Consider the following 16,239-nt stretch of genomic DNA (forward strand, 5'->3'; position numbering starts at 1 on the left):
TCAATGCAGATTTGTAAAAGGGGGGGGGGGGGGGCAGATCCAGGACCAGTTCAGATATCACTCACCACTGGCATTAGCCGTGACTGGCAATCGAACTAGGGTCATGAGGTTCGTGGCACAGCGCATGAACCGTCGTTGTACCGCTTTCATCTCAAAACAAATTCTGCAACTCTCAACGACCAGCGAAGGGAAGCTTACGTTCCATTTTTTTTTTCATTATCCACCGACAATTGCACCCTTTAAGAACGCACAGACGAGCACGATAATTGATACAGATGCAAACATTCTTCAACAACTCTTTTGTTCGTAAAATGCTTCGCAACATATATATTTTTTTTCTGCAAGTTAATGCCTAAGCCTTGCAGATATCATTGATAAATGTTGCCGGCGCACATTCCGGAGCATCACATGACACCGAGAGCTGAAGCAATCTCTCGAAATGTCAAGCAAATCGCATTTGGGGACGTGCTGATAGATAAAGGGAAAATAAAGAATTAATTCAGGAGAAAAGCCCTTTTTATGTCCATTCACACCACAAAAGGAAAGCTATGTGGCAAAAAAAATGCGTCAATGGCGTAATGGCCTCTTACAACCTGCTTTCTATGGATGACTCAACTTCCAGCATTTCTCTGGAGCCGCGTTTTATTTGTGAAAGACACTCCGCAACCAGGCTACGTTTGAGTCAAGCTTCGTGTTCACCAGCTCCTGTGCTCCATTTGCGAAATGTAGAATGTTACTTGCAGCGATCAGAGGGAGATTTCGAAGAGAACTTGTGCATGCGTAACGGGTAACGTTGGCTCTAACGCAGAATTGCATTGTTTCATGCAGAGCAGGTTTCATAATTAGCTTAGCACATCACGTTTTCTGCCTCTTGCTTGCTCCAAGAATAATCATATTTATTAACCAGTTTTTTTTACCAGGTAAAGCCCACTGAGCTATTAGCCCTTTATTCAGAAGCAAACTGGCCACAAATGGCAGCTCAACGAAAGTGGTTTATCATGTGGAAATGTACAGCAGCCAAAAACGCTAAACGCATGTTTCTAAATGTGGAGGGAAAAACCGGAGGACCTGGAGAAAAATGTGACCACGGGGAGATCATGCAAACTCCAAATACACAACAGGCGTCAGGATCGGGATCGAACCCACGACGTCCTGCATACCAGGCAAGGGATATAATCAAACGGGCCTTCGAATGATTTTCTCAAGGAACTCGAGTGAAGGATTTTGATTGTTAGGCCACAAACACGCTGCGGCTGGAGGTGACACGAGGATCGGCGCACTGTGCGCTCGACGCTCCCCGCGGCCTCCTGGTAAACGGCCAAACGATTGAATGCGCTTCGTGTGGAAGTGATGCCTTATTACACTAATTATCTTCAGCAGCGTCCACGCCGGGTTTCAACCCGCTGCTGCGCCCACCGTGCAGAGCAAGGAACCATCGCTCAGCCACGGTGCCTGATGACGACGCTGCAGAGGGCTCTTGGCAGGAATGTGACCGAACGCCCTTTCCGAAAGTGCACTTTGTTCATGCGAACGGCTGTTCACGTTCGCGTTGATTCACCGGTTGAGAACTAAAGAGGCCACGATAGGAGTCTCAATTTGCAAGAGTGACCCGGGTCACCAAAATTACAAAAGCGAAACATGTAAAAATATAAAGTACAGTACAGCAATGAAACAAATATAATTAAGGGCAAGATTAACTGTTTCACATGAGAAGTATGCGGTTTTGTAAGTTAAAAATAAAAACAAGTTTACGAGGTGCAGACCTACAATCGCTTATCTCAATGTCATTGCTGACAGAAGGGCCCTTTAACTCAAGCGATGTCTGGAGAGCCCCTCCCGTGATAATTTAGCGTTCTCTTCCATGTCGCCCAGACATCTTGGAAGAGGTCAGGATACCCATATTTTACTCCTGTAGGTATGCGTGTTGAACTTCTTTCGCACCGAACGTAGCCATCCCGTGCTAATCGGAGGTGCGGGGGAAGGATGACAAACCAAACCTGCCGATCGACTTGCTTTGGTGGACCATTTTGATGTTGCTGGGTGGACAAAGGTGGGGAGCTGTTAATACAATACCAGCTTGGATGCTCAATTGCCACTGATGTTAGCTCTGACTTCGTGCACTGGCATTATTTCCACCACTTCCCATACCATGTGTAGCTGTCAAACTGTAAATACAAGTGTACGAAGAGATGAAAGCTTTGCCTTAGTAGTGCCTGCCTACATCAAACAGGACTAAGGACAATAATTCGTGACATTTTGGCACCAATGTTTGTTTAACATAGAGTTCACAACTGTTATGGAAAATCTCAGCGATGTAGCAGCAAAGTTATAGTTCGCACACTAGACTTCCAAACCAGAGGTCTCCATTTTGATCTCCCAACGTGACAGCTAAAGCAATAGTGCATGCTTTTTTTTTCTATCCCTCTGCCTCTTGTCTGTACAGAAGTATAAATGGGTACATCAAGTCAATCGGCAGGTTGTCTCTCGTGGGGTAAAGTGTGGGCACTTCCACCTCTTTCACGATGTCTGTCCAGCAAGATAGAGTAGGCCAAATACCCTCTAGATGGGCTTTTTAGTGGAAGCCCTTCTGCCAGGAGCGGCATGAGCAAGTAATTCCAGGGTTGCACCTTCATCATGATTTGCTATCTTAATTGAAAATCTAGTTTATTTCTCTTTTCGTGCGGTCTTTTTTTTTAATGTTCCCGTGATACAAACTCCTTCGTTGCAGTAATTTTCGTGCCCCCCTCTCTCACTGACTCAAGTTGGGGACGTGTCTGCATAGCGTCGCGCCTCTGATCGTGAGTTGCGTGGGCGGCAGAGATCACAGCTGCCATCGGCGTAGGACGTTACCTTTTGGAATTTCCAACAAAGAGGCTCCCTGCCGAAGGGGGAGTCACAGCTCGTTCCAGAAAGTGATCGCTGCGAATGTTTCTCTTTAATACCACCAAAATGAAACGTAAGCCAGAGCAACGGGGTGTGTGTGTGTGTGTGTGGGGGAGTTGGAGACACGAGTCGCAATTTTCTCGATGCAATGTTTATTGTTCCGGAATGCATCCTGGATGACTCCCACCGTCGTGAGCGAAAAGCAAACCCCAAGTTGCGATCACGAAGGAAGGAACGGCGGCAACTCGGACAAATCGGTCGTGCCACGGCCAGGGGATGTCACCGCATTCGTGCGTTAGTGTGTGTGTGTGTGTGCGTTTGGCATTCGCTCACCAAACGCCAACGCAACGTCCTGTCGCCCCGACCGGCCCTACGCTTCAACGCGATTTTTAAATTAATGGGCTCGTGATTCACTTCCGACCCGCCCCAACAATTTGCTGTCGTTACGATTCAAGTTTCAAGTTTTCAAGTTTCATTTATTAGGTATAGAGCCCTGTGAGCCATGCGGCTCTTGAGTCGGGTGCAACCGCAACAAACAAAAATATGAACAGAGAAACATCTTAAAGCGACGACGCGCAACAGAAACATCCTGGATAAAACAGCAAATCTTCCAGAACCCCCCCCTCCCCCACTGTATTACAACGCTGTGTGTAGAAATCCCAGTGTGATGCAAGATAAACAATAACAACCATAAGACAATTTAGATTAAAGTTATCAGGCCAGCTCCGCACTTCCACAAGAAACATGGCTTAACCATTTTTTTTCGAAATCACCAAAATAAAGCTATAAAACAATGTAACAACAGTAATCGTAGGATCTGTGATTCAAGAATGGAGTCTCCCTAGGTCTCGGTATCATTCATATCGCCTTGTGTTTTAGTTTTTTTGTAACATGTATTTTGCTACATGAATACAAATTTCGTGCATATTTTAATTATGTACACATACAAAGTGATTTCCTGTTGTAAACGAGCTTATGTGGCGGTGCTAATTTCCCCTTTACAGCCCTGAGCCAGTGTTTGGAAATTACATATTCCTATGGTGGGGAATGTACAGTCTTTTTGTCAATCCACTGCTAGATGAGGGCAACCCCACGCCGTGCAGGTCATGGATGTGACCTGACCATACTTCACCACGCTGGTCAGCGCGGGTCTGGTGAAGGCGTGGAGCGTATACGTGGAAGCATTTAAGTGCAGCACAATGTCAAGCTTTACTGGACACTGCTGGCTGCTGTCCAACACGTAGGTCATGTCTCCGTTGGGTGCATACGAAGCTTCATCCTATATTCAGGCTTTCCCTGGAAATGTTAAATCCCACGGAATGCAGTGAAACGCTCATGCATTGTAATTTATATGCATATATTAACCACCCCCCTCGCTGTCACACCTGATTGGCTCACAAGTGACGACATCAATTGTAGCCCTCTATTTAAGACCAAAACAGGATTTCTACACAAATATGGCTATCACCTGATGATGCTGGTTGTAATTATTGGCGAATCACCGAACTCAAATTGTAAATGTTGTGGGTTTTACTCTCCAACACACTGGTGTGCTGAACTAGTAACGAATTGGCATGTTTTGTTTACGTGACAAACCTTACTCATTGGCTGTGCCGAATGGTGGCAGGTTTAACGACGCATTCATATTTATACGATCTAACACAAAACCCTCTATTATGGACTCATGCAGTAAATAGTTAAATGTATTCATCTTGATAATTTCAATACAGTACACAATTAATCGAAAACGTGTATTCAGTTACAGAGTAATGCTGCATTTCATTACCAGAATTAAGTTTTCTTGAATTCAGTTCCGAAACATTTTCCCCAAAAACACAATAACTTCCGACGGTACAACCACGTTTCCAACTGTGCATTACAGGTGTTCTTCTCATGGTTAGCACACGTGCTGTACAAGGAATTTTGTTTTGCTCAGGTGCGGCTCTTCGGCCTTTGTGGACTTTTCCAAACTTTCCCTGTAATTAATTTCAAAACGGTTGTTTCGATGCCTATCCATGTGTACGTGTGTAGGACTATTGCACACGCGATGCCTTCCAATGATTTAGACTTTTCCTTTTAAATACAGTTTCGAAACGGTATGGAGAAAATTCACTTTTACAACTCGTGAAAGATTTTAACAGCTTGTTTTAATGTCTGTCCAGAGTGCTCAATGTGCAGACCTGTAAAAATGGGTAAATAAATAAATAAACACTCCAGCACAAACAATGGGTGGTCTTGACCTTTTGACATTTGCAAGTGCAGTCACTTCAATGTGCACCCATTTATCATGCGGTGACAACCTTATTTCTTCTTAAACAATCAGACTTAAACAAAAATAAATGCACGCGACGGCGACTATTGAACGTACGCATACTTATATTTTCACAAGTTATATTTTACGGAAGATTACGTTTACATGACTGATATTAACGCATTCTAAACTAAAAAAAACTTATGAATAAAAAACAAACAAAAAACTTATTATGAATAAAAAAAACTATTTTAATTTTACCAGGTAAGGCCCACTGAGCTATATAGCTCTTTTTCAGAAGCGACCTCATCACAATATATTCCATCAAGGTCCTTAACATCTTCTGATCTCCAACTGCTCAACACTCCCAGCGCGATTTTTTGGTGATCGTGCTTATGTTAGCGTGGCACCCCAAACTATGGAACACCTTGCCACTTAACATCAGACAATCGGAGTCGGTAGATATATTTAAGTCTGCTTTGAAAACCCCATCTCTTTAAACTGGACGTCTTTCTTTAGTTTGGTCGGTTGCCCTGATTTAGTTTTTGTTTCCTGATTTGCATGCATTGCGCATGAGGATGGAATGTGTATTATAAATTTGAATTATTATTAAATGATACCTCAACGAAGTGGCTTGTCATATGGAAATGTATAGCAGCCAAATAATCTAAATGCATATTTCTATTTATAATCTCACCATTGCTTTCTCTCTGGTTTGATTTTGTGATTTGAATTCCTCAATCATGTACAGTGAATTTACCACTTGTTAAATGTCCATATATTTGTTTGTATATAATTGTGACAAAAGTGTGGCTAAAATATACTTCCTTCATGATAGCCTTGCTGAAAGATTTTTTTTTTGCCATACTTGTAAGAAATACAATTTCCAAAAACCCCAGAAAGTAGATGAATTTAAACATTTCTCAAAATAACGTTTCCTCTAATCCAGACCACAACATTACAATATTATTTCCTGCCAGGTTATATTCCTATTTAGAAATGTATCCAAACCTACCGCAAAATTCCCAGCATAGCTCTGTTTTGGATTATATTACTATTGTTCAAACAAAGAAATCTAATGATTCATTTTATATTGTGTCATTAATGCAAATTGCATCTTACATTCACTGAGGAACCACAGACAAGCTGGAAGACTGCCAGGCAGTAGGCGGGTGCCAACAATTGCTCTGCAGTGCTCTACACATGAAGATGTTTTGTTTATACACGTATGAGGAAACCGGAGCGCCTGGAAAAAAACGACGCATGCGAGGGGGCAACACTCTATCCCATACAGAAGAGACAGACGATATCAGTCCACACTTTGTTCTGCATTCCGCTCGCAAGCTGGGGTATGGTACCCTCGCTTCCACGAGTTCTGGATTACAGGCCACATGCATAGCCACCACTGCCCAACTTTTTTTCTATTGAATATTTTAAGCTCCGGCACTCTGGCCCAGATAATAAGACAATTATCTGGCTCACAGAGTATCCCATCACTAACATCTAAAATATAAATGCCACGTCACATCGTGGTCTCTTTATCTCCAATCTAGAAATTTTATCAAATCGCGTTACCTTCCATCTGTAGCAGTTTCTCCGTAACATTTAAATTTGAAAAACTAAAGTTTAAGACATTTCAATTAGACCGTGGCAGGAACACATTATCGTCACAATAAAGATGAGGCGGTTGTGATGGATTGGACGCGTGTGATGGAGGAGGGAAAGTTATCGAGATAGGAATTAGAGGCAGTCGGGGGCTGGTGTGCCAAACAAAATAGCTAAAGGTGGTGGTGAGACTGTGGTCATGGAATTGGGAGGTCAGATGTTGACTGCAGACAAGAAGTGAGGGTAACATATACTGACTTCAGTGACAAGACTGATATATCTTTATTAGACTCTCTCTTGTATGAATTAGTAAACGCAAAACCAATATTCCTGGTATAATCCGATTTTAGGAGTTGAAGTAATCCATTGAAAATGTTCATAGCATTTCATAGCAGTCGTCCAGCGTGGAAGAGTATGCAAAAATACCTGCTGTTACAAATGTCCACGTGATAAGCCACTTTCTTGAGCTATCATTTGTGGCCAGGTCGCTTCTGAAAAATAACTTCATAGCTCAGTGGGCCTTACCTGGTAAAATAAATTAAAAAAATATAGTTTTAAATAGTTTTCAGTTTATAAATAGGCACACCACAGTTAGTCCATCAGTAGGTCACGTGTAAAGATGATAAGGTGTGTGTACTCCTACCTCTTCCAATAGCGTGAACGTGTAGGCTGAATATCCTCCACAGTGGCTTCCTACAGCTCCTTTTAGTTGAGGCCCTTCTGCCAGCAGTTGCTTGGGCAAGAAATTACAGAGCTGCACCTTCACCATATATTGCATCACAGTCCGCCAGAGCGAACACGATGCACAAGAGGAGTTCAAACCACTCAAGGTTCAGTGACATTGACCTCAATGACCTCCTGATCTTGATCTTCTGACAATAGTGGTCCAAATGCCTGACCATACCGCAGGACAAAACACTTCCCTTCCTACTCTTTGGTTTTTTCGGTAAAGTCACGTAAGTAAAATAAAATAAATGTCCTCGCACTACGGCTCAGTAACTTTCATCGTCTCCATAAGTTTGCTCAATTCAAGAGAAGCGCTGACTCATTTATTTCCCCTTCAGTGATGCCACGCTATTTGTTACTGACCACTCAGCAACCGTCCACTGGACATATGTGAAAAAGAGCTTCTTAGATCATCAGATTTCTCGACGATAAATACATATTTAGATGAAGATTCTGAATGGTGATTTAAAAATAAAAACCCACACAATTCAACAATTATTTCCAAGTGGGAGTTTGCAGTCTCTCCATCTGTGGCCTAAAATGTCTGAAACTCCCTTCCCCCCACCCACCTGTCCGTGCACTCCACTCCCTTGCCCCTGCCACTTTTAAATCTAGATTGAAAACTTCTTTAGAACTGCTTTTTGTGTTTAGTTTTTGTTGTCCTTCCCCCGCACCTCCGATTAGCACGGTTGGCTACGTACGGTGCGAAAGAAGTTCAACATGCGTACATTATGATGATGTGCAACAAAAAGCATGTTGCAATTTTTACAATTATATTTCTCTGAGCCAGCACAACTTGGTTCATGCCAGAGAAAACAAAATCAAAGCAGCTGTGCGCTTAATGTGAGTTGGCAATACAGCGTGTAGAAATGTACATTTAAGCAGTACACTACAACATTGCATATTTCCTTCGTGTTATCGGCCCTGAATAATTAACCCTTTCCCATTCCAACTCCATTACGGTGATATACCTGTACGTCATCAGAACGGAACTGGAAGAAAAAAGTAAAATAAACTAACTTTATTGGTACCGGGGCTCCCACGAGGCCTTGCGGGAGGGCGTGTGGCACAGTTTGGCGCCGCCTGTCATAGAGTGCGGTCGTGCAGCTACGGTTCTCTGCGGTGAGTAGAATGTTTTGAAAAAACAACGGCGCTACGCCTATATTCTTAGCTCTTTCGGTAAAGACACGTTGAAGGGAAACAATAAAATAATAAAATATATATAAAACGTTTCGACCATAACACAAACGGTCGTCATCAGGTGTGTCGGTCTGCATAAATTTATTTATTTTTAAACGGCGTATTTATTTATTTAACAAAACGTCAGCGCCACGCGCAGCGATTTGGCAGTTTGTTTAGAAGGACGAGTCCATCTATGTTCTGAAAAGAGGAGGGGGGAGACGAAAAATTAATGTATGCTGTCTGAAAGCCACCGTAAGCGTGAACAATCAATTAAGACCTGAAATGGTTTACCAAATCCTTCCAATGATTGCTAAGCCAGAATCCATCTTCTCGGTTGAAATTGTCTCTGTGTTTGTATATGTGGATAGCCTCATGAACGAATCTCTCATGGATCGCTTGCGTATTCTGCGATTCAGCGGTGAGCGGGATCGCCCCCCCCCCGCCCCCCCGCCCCTCCCCCCGCCCACCCTGCAAACTCGCAGATGTCTCGCAAGCAAGAAAAGTGGTTAACAGCCCAAAAAAAATCTCACCTGACCAAAAAAACCTTGTGCCGCCCTTAGTCCGGCTCGCTAACCCCGCGTGAATTCCCCCCCCCGTGCCGCGGGCCCAGGCGCGACGGGCCAGACGGCGGGCGACGGCGCCGACACGTGTGCCTCCGGGCCGTGCCTGCACGGCGGCACGTGCCTGCCCGCCGCCGACGGGGGCTTCTCGTGCCGGTGCGCGCCGGGCTACTCCGGGGACAACTGCGAGGCGAGCGTGGGCGGGTGCGCCAGCGGGCCTTGCCTCAACGACGCGGTGTGCGTCGACGAGCCGGGCGGCTACAAGTGCTACTGCGTGCCGGGCTTCCAGGGCAGGCACTGCGAGATCGACATCAACGAGTGCGCGTCGGAGCCGTGCCTCCACGGGGGCACGTGCACCAACGGACGCGACCGCTACTCGTGCGCCTGCCCCGACGGATTCGCAGGTTCTGTGCGGCGGGAGGCTTCCGCGGAATCTTGCCGCGTTGCACGCAATGTGGATTTGTTACACTTGACACGGTTATCTTTGTCTTGGTGTGGTTTTGTATGTTGTAGTAGTGCAAATTAGCTGATATGTAAACTAGGTCCGCCCCCTTTGCAAAAGGGACAATATCACGTGTCGCGATGGGCCTATGTTTAATCTCCTGGTGAAATAAAGAATGCTGCTACTACTGCTGCTGCTATGTAATGCCTTTAGGTCATGGGAATTGTTTGACCATATTTCACTCGGCTCTGCTGCCCAAAATGTGGTTGGCGCTCGCTCATCCAAGCACTGTCCAGGCTCAAATCGGCTTAGCTGTTTCAGGACCTGATGAGATCAGGTGCATTCTGGGTGATTTGATTACCGTCTAGTGCGGTGGTTCTAAACCTGGGGTGCACGCACCCCCTGGGGGTGCGAGATGCCCTTCCTGGGGGTGCGAGACATGGCCAGATTATTTTTAGAAGGAAAATCATCAAAACACAAATTAAGCAAGGGCACGTAAGTACAACTACTTTGTTTCATCAAACCTACGTATTAATTTACGTTATAAAAAAAATATATAACAATTGAGAACCACAGGGGTGCAAGGCTGTAAGTAAAGGTTAAGAACCACTGGTCTATTGTCATCACCATTGTGAACTGAAAGGCCCACGCTATTATCATTGTCATCATCATCCCAATCGCCATCATTCTCCCCACCACCACCACCGATGTAAATTACGAACTCTCCCCCCCCCCCACCCCACGAGTGCCCCCATTAAAACCCACGCGTCTCCCACCACCCCCCCCCCACACCAGGCGAGAGGTGCCAGCTCGACACGAACGAGTGTGCGTCCCAACCGTGCCACAACGGGGCCACGTGCGTCGATCTGGACGGCAAGTTCGAGTGCGTGTGTCCGCGCGGCTACACGGGAGCCATGTGCGAGACGGAGGTGGACGAATGCGAGAGCGGGCCGTGCCAGAACGGTGGCGTCTGCATCGACCTCGTTGACAGGTGAGAGGCCCGCGCAAACAGCAGCGCAGTCACGGCTGTGGCGAGATGTTAACTACCTCGCCCGGTATGCGGGAGGTCGGCGGCTCGATCCCGACCTTGGCACCTTCATACTCGGAGCTTGCATGTTCTCCCCATGGTCGCGTGGATTTTTCTCCGGGTCCTCTGGCTTTTTCTCTCCACATTTAGGAACGTGCGTTTATCGAGTATTTGGCTGCGATAAATTTCGCCGAGAAAAGCCACTTCGTTGGGCTATCATTTGTGGCCAGGTCACTTCTGAATAGGAGCTATGTAACTCAGTGGGTCTTACCTGGTAAAATAAAAAAATAGCCTAGTTTTATGGTGCCACGGGCTATAACCACCCATTAATATCTAAAAATCACAATTCACTCAAATGTATCAAAGCGTTTAAATACAAATAACTGTGGTAAGAGTGCCATGGATAAGTGAGGTTCTACTGCACTATACTTATACAACTACAATTTTATCTTATATAAACTGCACACAACTTGGTACTGAGTCTGCTGTTTGCACGCCACTATTTGAAAATAATAAATAAATAATAGCATAGACGTTTCGATTGCAACACAAGCAATCATCATCGGGTACAAATGAAAGAGAAAACAAACCTAGTTAACTTAGAAATATAATACAATACAGCGTAGATAGTCGGCTAACATAACAGTCAACACCCTACCAGGTTGATTACGTTCTTCCAAAGATTGCTAAATTTGATAACGATTGCTTGTGTTGCAATCGAAGCATCGTATGCTATTATTTAATTTATAATTTTCTCTTTCTACGTGACTTTACCGAAAGAACCAAAGAGTAATGCCTGCAATCACGAAAGCGCCAAATCAAGTTTGTCTATTTGAAGTTTACTTCATTGGCCGAATTGGGATTCAGGTCACCCTGTTTGCAGAGAGAAAATCACGGACTCAAAAATGTGATGATTTTGTCCATAATGTTGTTGGTGTCTCACAGCCATATCTAGAATACTGGGGGTGTCCAGACACCCGTGACACCAACAGTGGATCTGCCCATGCATACCGGGTATCGCCGCACTGAGAGCTTCACTTTGAATTTGGGTTTAAGCCGATTTAATTGGTTCTCAAGTGGAGTGAGATGGTGTTTTTAGTCCCTTGATCAGTAAGGACTGCACTCTACAAACATTATTCCTGGTCACGTGTCCAAAAAGTGCAGTTTGCTGTACTTGACCCGACTTAATAACCTTGAATATTTTTCGAAAGAGGGACATTTAGCATGTCGGGGATCCATGATTGTCTAACATTGTCAGCACTAAAACATAAAAAAACACTGGCTATGAATAAACGATGAGAGAGAAAGAGAGGCACAGCACTGAAATTAAAAGAGCAATCTTGTCAATGTGCTCGCCTTGCTTCCAGTTACACGTGCGACTGTTTGGAAACCGGATACGAGGGGAAGGACTGTGAGCTGGAGATTTTGGAGTGTGCCTCCAACCCGTGCCGCCACAACTCCACATGCATCGAGGGAATTCTCAATTTCACCTGCATCTGCTGGCCAGGTGAGTGTGTCTGTCTGCGCATGCGTGCGCTGTTCTGCTAGCGACGGTGCCAGGCGGCAGTCTGTGGCATTTTTAACGCGCGAAGGGCTTTCGTGGGTAATGTTGGGGATGTCTGTTTTAGTTTGTTGTCCTTCCCCTGCACCTCCGATTAGCACGGCTGGCTATGCACGGTGCAAAAGAAGTTCAACATACATATATACACATACACACATTCATAATAGATTTTTTGGGTCAGATCGCCTAGGTACGTTTAACACGTAGGCTTTCGCAACCAATATTATTCATGATAAAGGTTTTTTTTTGGGTTAGATCGCGTAAATATAAATGTGCCGTTAAACCCGCCACCACCTGACACAGCTAATTGATAAAGTTGTCACGTGATGAACAAACGTGCCAATATATTGCTACTTCGGCAGCAGCACCGTCGCTGTCGCAGAACAATCCACAACATTTCAAAGCCGGGTCCGGGAGTTTCGCTCGTAGGTGCAACCAGTGGCAGTTGCCAGAAATCTGAACGTGTCCTTCAGTCCTGGAACCTAAATAGGTGGTGTGACGTCGTGAGGATGGTTACATTTCATGATTAGGAGTGTGAAGGCAACGCTCGGCGGGAAATGAACCAATGCTGGGCATCAACCAGACAAACGGCGCCCTCATGCCTCTGACGCACGCTTGCCCGTCCGACCGAGAACGTGTTAATTAAAACCACCGCCCATTTGTCGTACATCACCTTCACGCAACAGCCCGTTTTTGCCAATCCATTGCTTGGTGAGGGCATCTATGAACACCATCGTGGTTATTCGACGAGCGGTGGACCATACTTCACCACGCTCCGACGTTATGCACGTGCGTAATTTTTCTCTTTCTTGGTTATTCAATGCTTCGCCCGAGGCTTAAAAATGGGAGTAGGCGTTTGTTGCCTCCTCAACCTCGAGAGTTATGAGCCACTGCTGATCACCCAAGGTCGTGCACAAAATATTAAGATATTTTTTACCAAGCGTTCGAACATCATTGTGATGGTGATGATGCGTGTTCTGTAATTTCATTTTGCCGCCGTAGGTTTAGTTGTAACGCTTGCAAGTCACGTCTCCACTCCACATTATTATGGCAGGGACTAGTGTTTGCATTGAGCAACCAACAAAGTGGCACTTATTTTGTTGACACGAGACGGTGAATATGACCAATAGATAATATTTACATTCCTTGGTCAATCCACTGCTGGATGAAGGCCATGGGGATCGTTTGACCATACTTCTGTTCGCTGGTCACTGCTGGGCTGGTAAAGGTGTTGCCCAGGGCCAATTTAGATACCACTCGCCTCTGATGGTAGCCCGTGCCGAGGAATCAACCAGTCAACGTTAAGCGCGAGCTTTCTGCAAACCCAGGATGACCGTCACTCCGAGGGGAAAACAAGATTGATAAACTCGGGCATCGATTTTCTGTGATTTTATTTTCGGTTTTGGTTCGTGAAACTATTGGTTACATTGTGTGCCGCAGTGGCGAGATGTTAAATCCCTCACCTGGTATACCGGAGATCGTGGGTTCGATCCCGACCCTGACACCAGCATATATGGAGTTTGCATGTTCTCCACGAAGTTGTGTGGATATTTCTCCGGGTCCTCCGGTTTTTCCCCCCACATTTAGAATCAACACACGTTTAGAGTATTTGGCTACTATACATTTCCATGTGATAAGCCACTTCGTTGAGCTGCCATTTGTGGCCAGGTCGCTTCTGAAATGGAAAGATATAGCTCAGTGGACGTTACCTGGTAAAATAAAACAATTTATTTAGCTTCGTTTTTATTTATTCCCTCTCCCTTTCCTCCCTCATTTCCCCCTCCCCTGAAAATCTGCTGCTCCCGATCATTGCCCCTATGGTGGTAGGAGGGCAGTGAGCCCCAAGTGCTTCCAATAGGTCCCCGAATTGAGGGCGTACAACTCCGAACTGTTACGCGATCGTGAGCTGTTTTCCTCTCGAAAATATTTTTAAAACACATTTAGCATGAGCACGTAGCAAAATAACACAGGTTATGTAACATCACTAAATGGGAGAGGCGGGTGCTTTCATTCTGCAGAAACGTCAGGTTGACTCTCAGTTATAATTAAATTTCTGCTATGCACAGCACGAGGAAGGGGCATGCTGCGACTCATCGTGGCGAGCAAGAACCCATATATTTTTCTTGGCACATGCAAACTGATTTTTCATTAATTTCATTAGCTTTTACATGTTGGACAATGTTATGCTTCCGTGGTTTTAATATCATAAACGAGTCTCAGAGCCACGTTCAAAAATGCAAGGAAATAAATCAAACTAATTAACCACAATTATGTTCCTGATTTTACACGTGTCCATGTGCGTAATATCTCTGGGTATTCGTACTTGCATGACGAATTGCTATGATTCAGATTCGCACTTTGATTCGAGATTCAATTCTCATACAGTACATACAGAAAAAAACACTTACTGTATGTCAATGTTAGTGGCCACGAGGAGCTGCACGGATCATGTGAGCCCCTTTAACACGCGACAAAGTGAGAACAAGAACATTGATTCCTACACAGGCAAATCAATGCTGTATCCGTTTAACACGTAGTTGACTTTCGCGACCAATATTATCCATAATAGGGTTTTTTGGGTTAGAGCACATAAATATAAATGCAAAATGTTAATGTTATGGGTTTACTTTCCAACACACCGGTGTGCTGTACGAGTAACGAATTGTCATGTTTTGTTTACGTGACAAACCTTACTAATTGGCCTTGCCCGGTAGTGGTTGGTTAACGACACATTTATATTTACGCAATATAACTCTAAAAAAAACCTTCATTATGAAATTATAATATTGGTCGCGAAAGCCTACGGCGTTAAACTGGCTTTGGCAGTGATGACATCGTGATCTTGATCGTTCCAGATAGACGGACGGAAGAATAATCGGACTAACGCAGCGCTAGTGCATAAACCTTAGCAACCTCACTTGGACGGGCCTTAAAAGCCCTAGCACTCGTAATAAACACCAATCAAACCCTCCAGGCTTTGCGGGCGACGCGTGCGAGGAGGACGTAAACGAGTGTGGAGATGAGCCCTGCATGAATGGAGGGCAGTGCATCGAGCTCTCCAAGCCAGACTTCTACGGGAAACTCTCCGAGCTTCCTGGGACTTTCCACTACGCCAATGCCTCCGGGTTCACCTGCCGCTGTCTGCCAGGCACCACAGGTGAGGGCCCAGACGACAAACCTCGCTCGCCATCGTTCAACCGCCGTAATAGATACTTCCGACGCGGTGCCGTGCCGGTGTTGGGTTGATCTTCGTCGGATTTGTCCGTCGGCTTTCACGCCGCGGGCCGACATTGGACGGCTGCCGCAGGATCCATGGGCAACTTCCAAAAGGCGCAGGCCCACGTACTTCGATCGCTGGGACAATTGGTTGTCTTGCTCAGGACCACCATACAGTACATACTTAATAAGCACGGAAGAATAATAGTTTACGGCCCTTAGTCAATCTACTTTTGGATGGACACCTACGAGCTATCTGCCCATGGATCGTGATGAAAAACTGATGATGATGATGATGATAATTAATTCAATTCCCTGCTAAAACGAGCGTGCCCGCTGCATGTCCGGCAGGAGAGAACTGTTCGGTGAACTTGGACGAATGTGAATCTCAGCCGTGTCTGAATGGGGGCTCCTGCATCGACAACATCGGCTCCTTCTCCTGCGAGTGTGCCCCGGGGTTCACAGGTTTGTACGCACGCTCCGCGCAAACCGGATTCCACCCGCGGTTTGGTTTCAGCCTGGTCTGTCTGGGTCAGCGAGCAACAAAATATTAAACTAAACTAACAACTAAACTTTTTTTTTATTTTACCAGGTAAGGCCCGCTGAGTTATATAGCTCGTTTTCAGAAGCAACCTGGCCACACAATAGTTCAACAGAGTGGATTATCATGTGGAAATGTATAGCAGCCAAATACTCTAAACGTATGATGTTAATTCTAAATGTGTAGGGAAAAACCGGAGGACCCCGATAAAAATACACAAGACCACAGGGAGAACATGTGTGTCA

General features: G+C 45.2%; 1 protein-coding gene across 1 annotated transcript in view; it reads left to right on the top strand.

The window, feature by feature from the left end:
• Positions 1 to 16,239, top strand: part of LOC116953178 (protein crumbs homolog 2-like) — a 147,242-nt gene that overhangs the window by 74,425 nt on the left and 56,578 nt on the right. Inside the window, exons 3-7 of the mRNA XM_076074856.1 lie at positions 9,258 to 9,611; positions 10,445 to 10,640; positions 12,044 to 12,183; positions 15,212 to 15,394; positions 15,805 to 15,918. Coding sequence (XP_075930971.1) covers positions 10,564 to 10,640; positions 12,044 to 12,183; positions 15,212 to 15,394; positions 15,805 to 15,918 — 514 coding nt within the window. The 5' untranslated portion in view covers positions 9,258 to 9,611; positions 10,445 to 10,563. The remainder of the gene's footprint in view (positions 1 to 9,257; positions 9,612 to 10,444; positions 10,641 to 12,043; positions 12,184 to 15,211; positions 15,395 to 15,804; positions 15,919 to 16,239) is intronic.

Source organism: Petromyzon marinus, chromosome 50 (genome assembly GCF_048934315.1).
Source record: "Petromyzon marinus isolate PM22_M1 ecotype Great Lakes invasive population chromosome 50, UKy_Petmar_22M1.pri1.0, whole genome shotgun sequence".
NCBI lineage: Eukaryota > Metazoa > Chordata > Hyperoartia > Petromyzontiformes > Petromyzontidae > Petromyzon > Petromyzon marinus.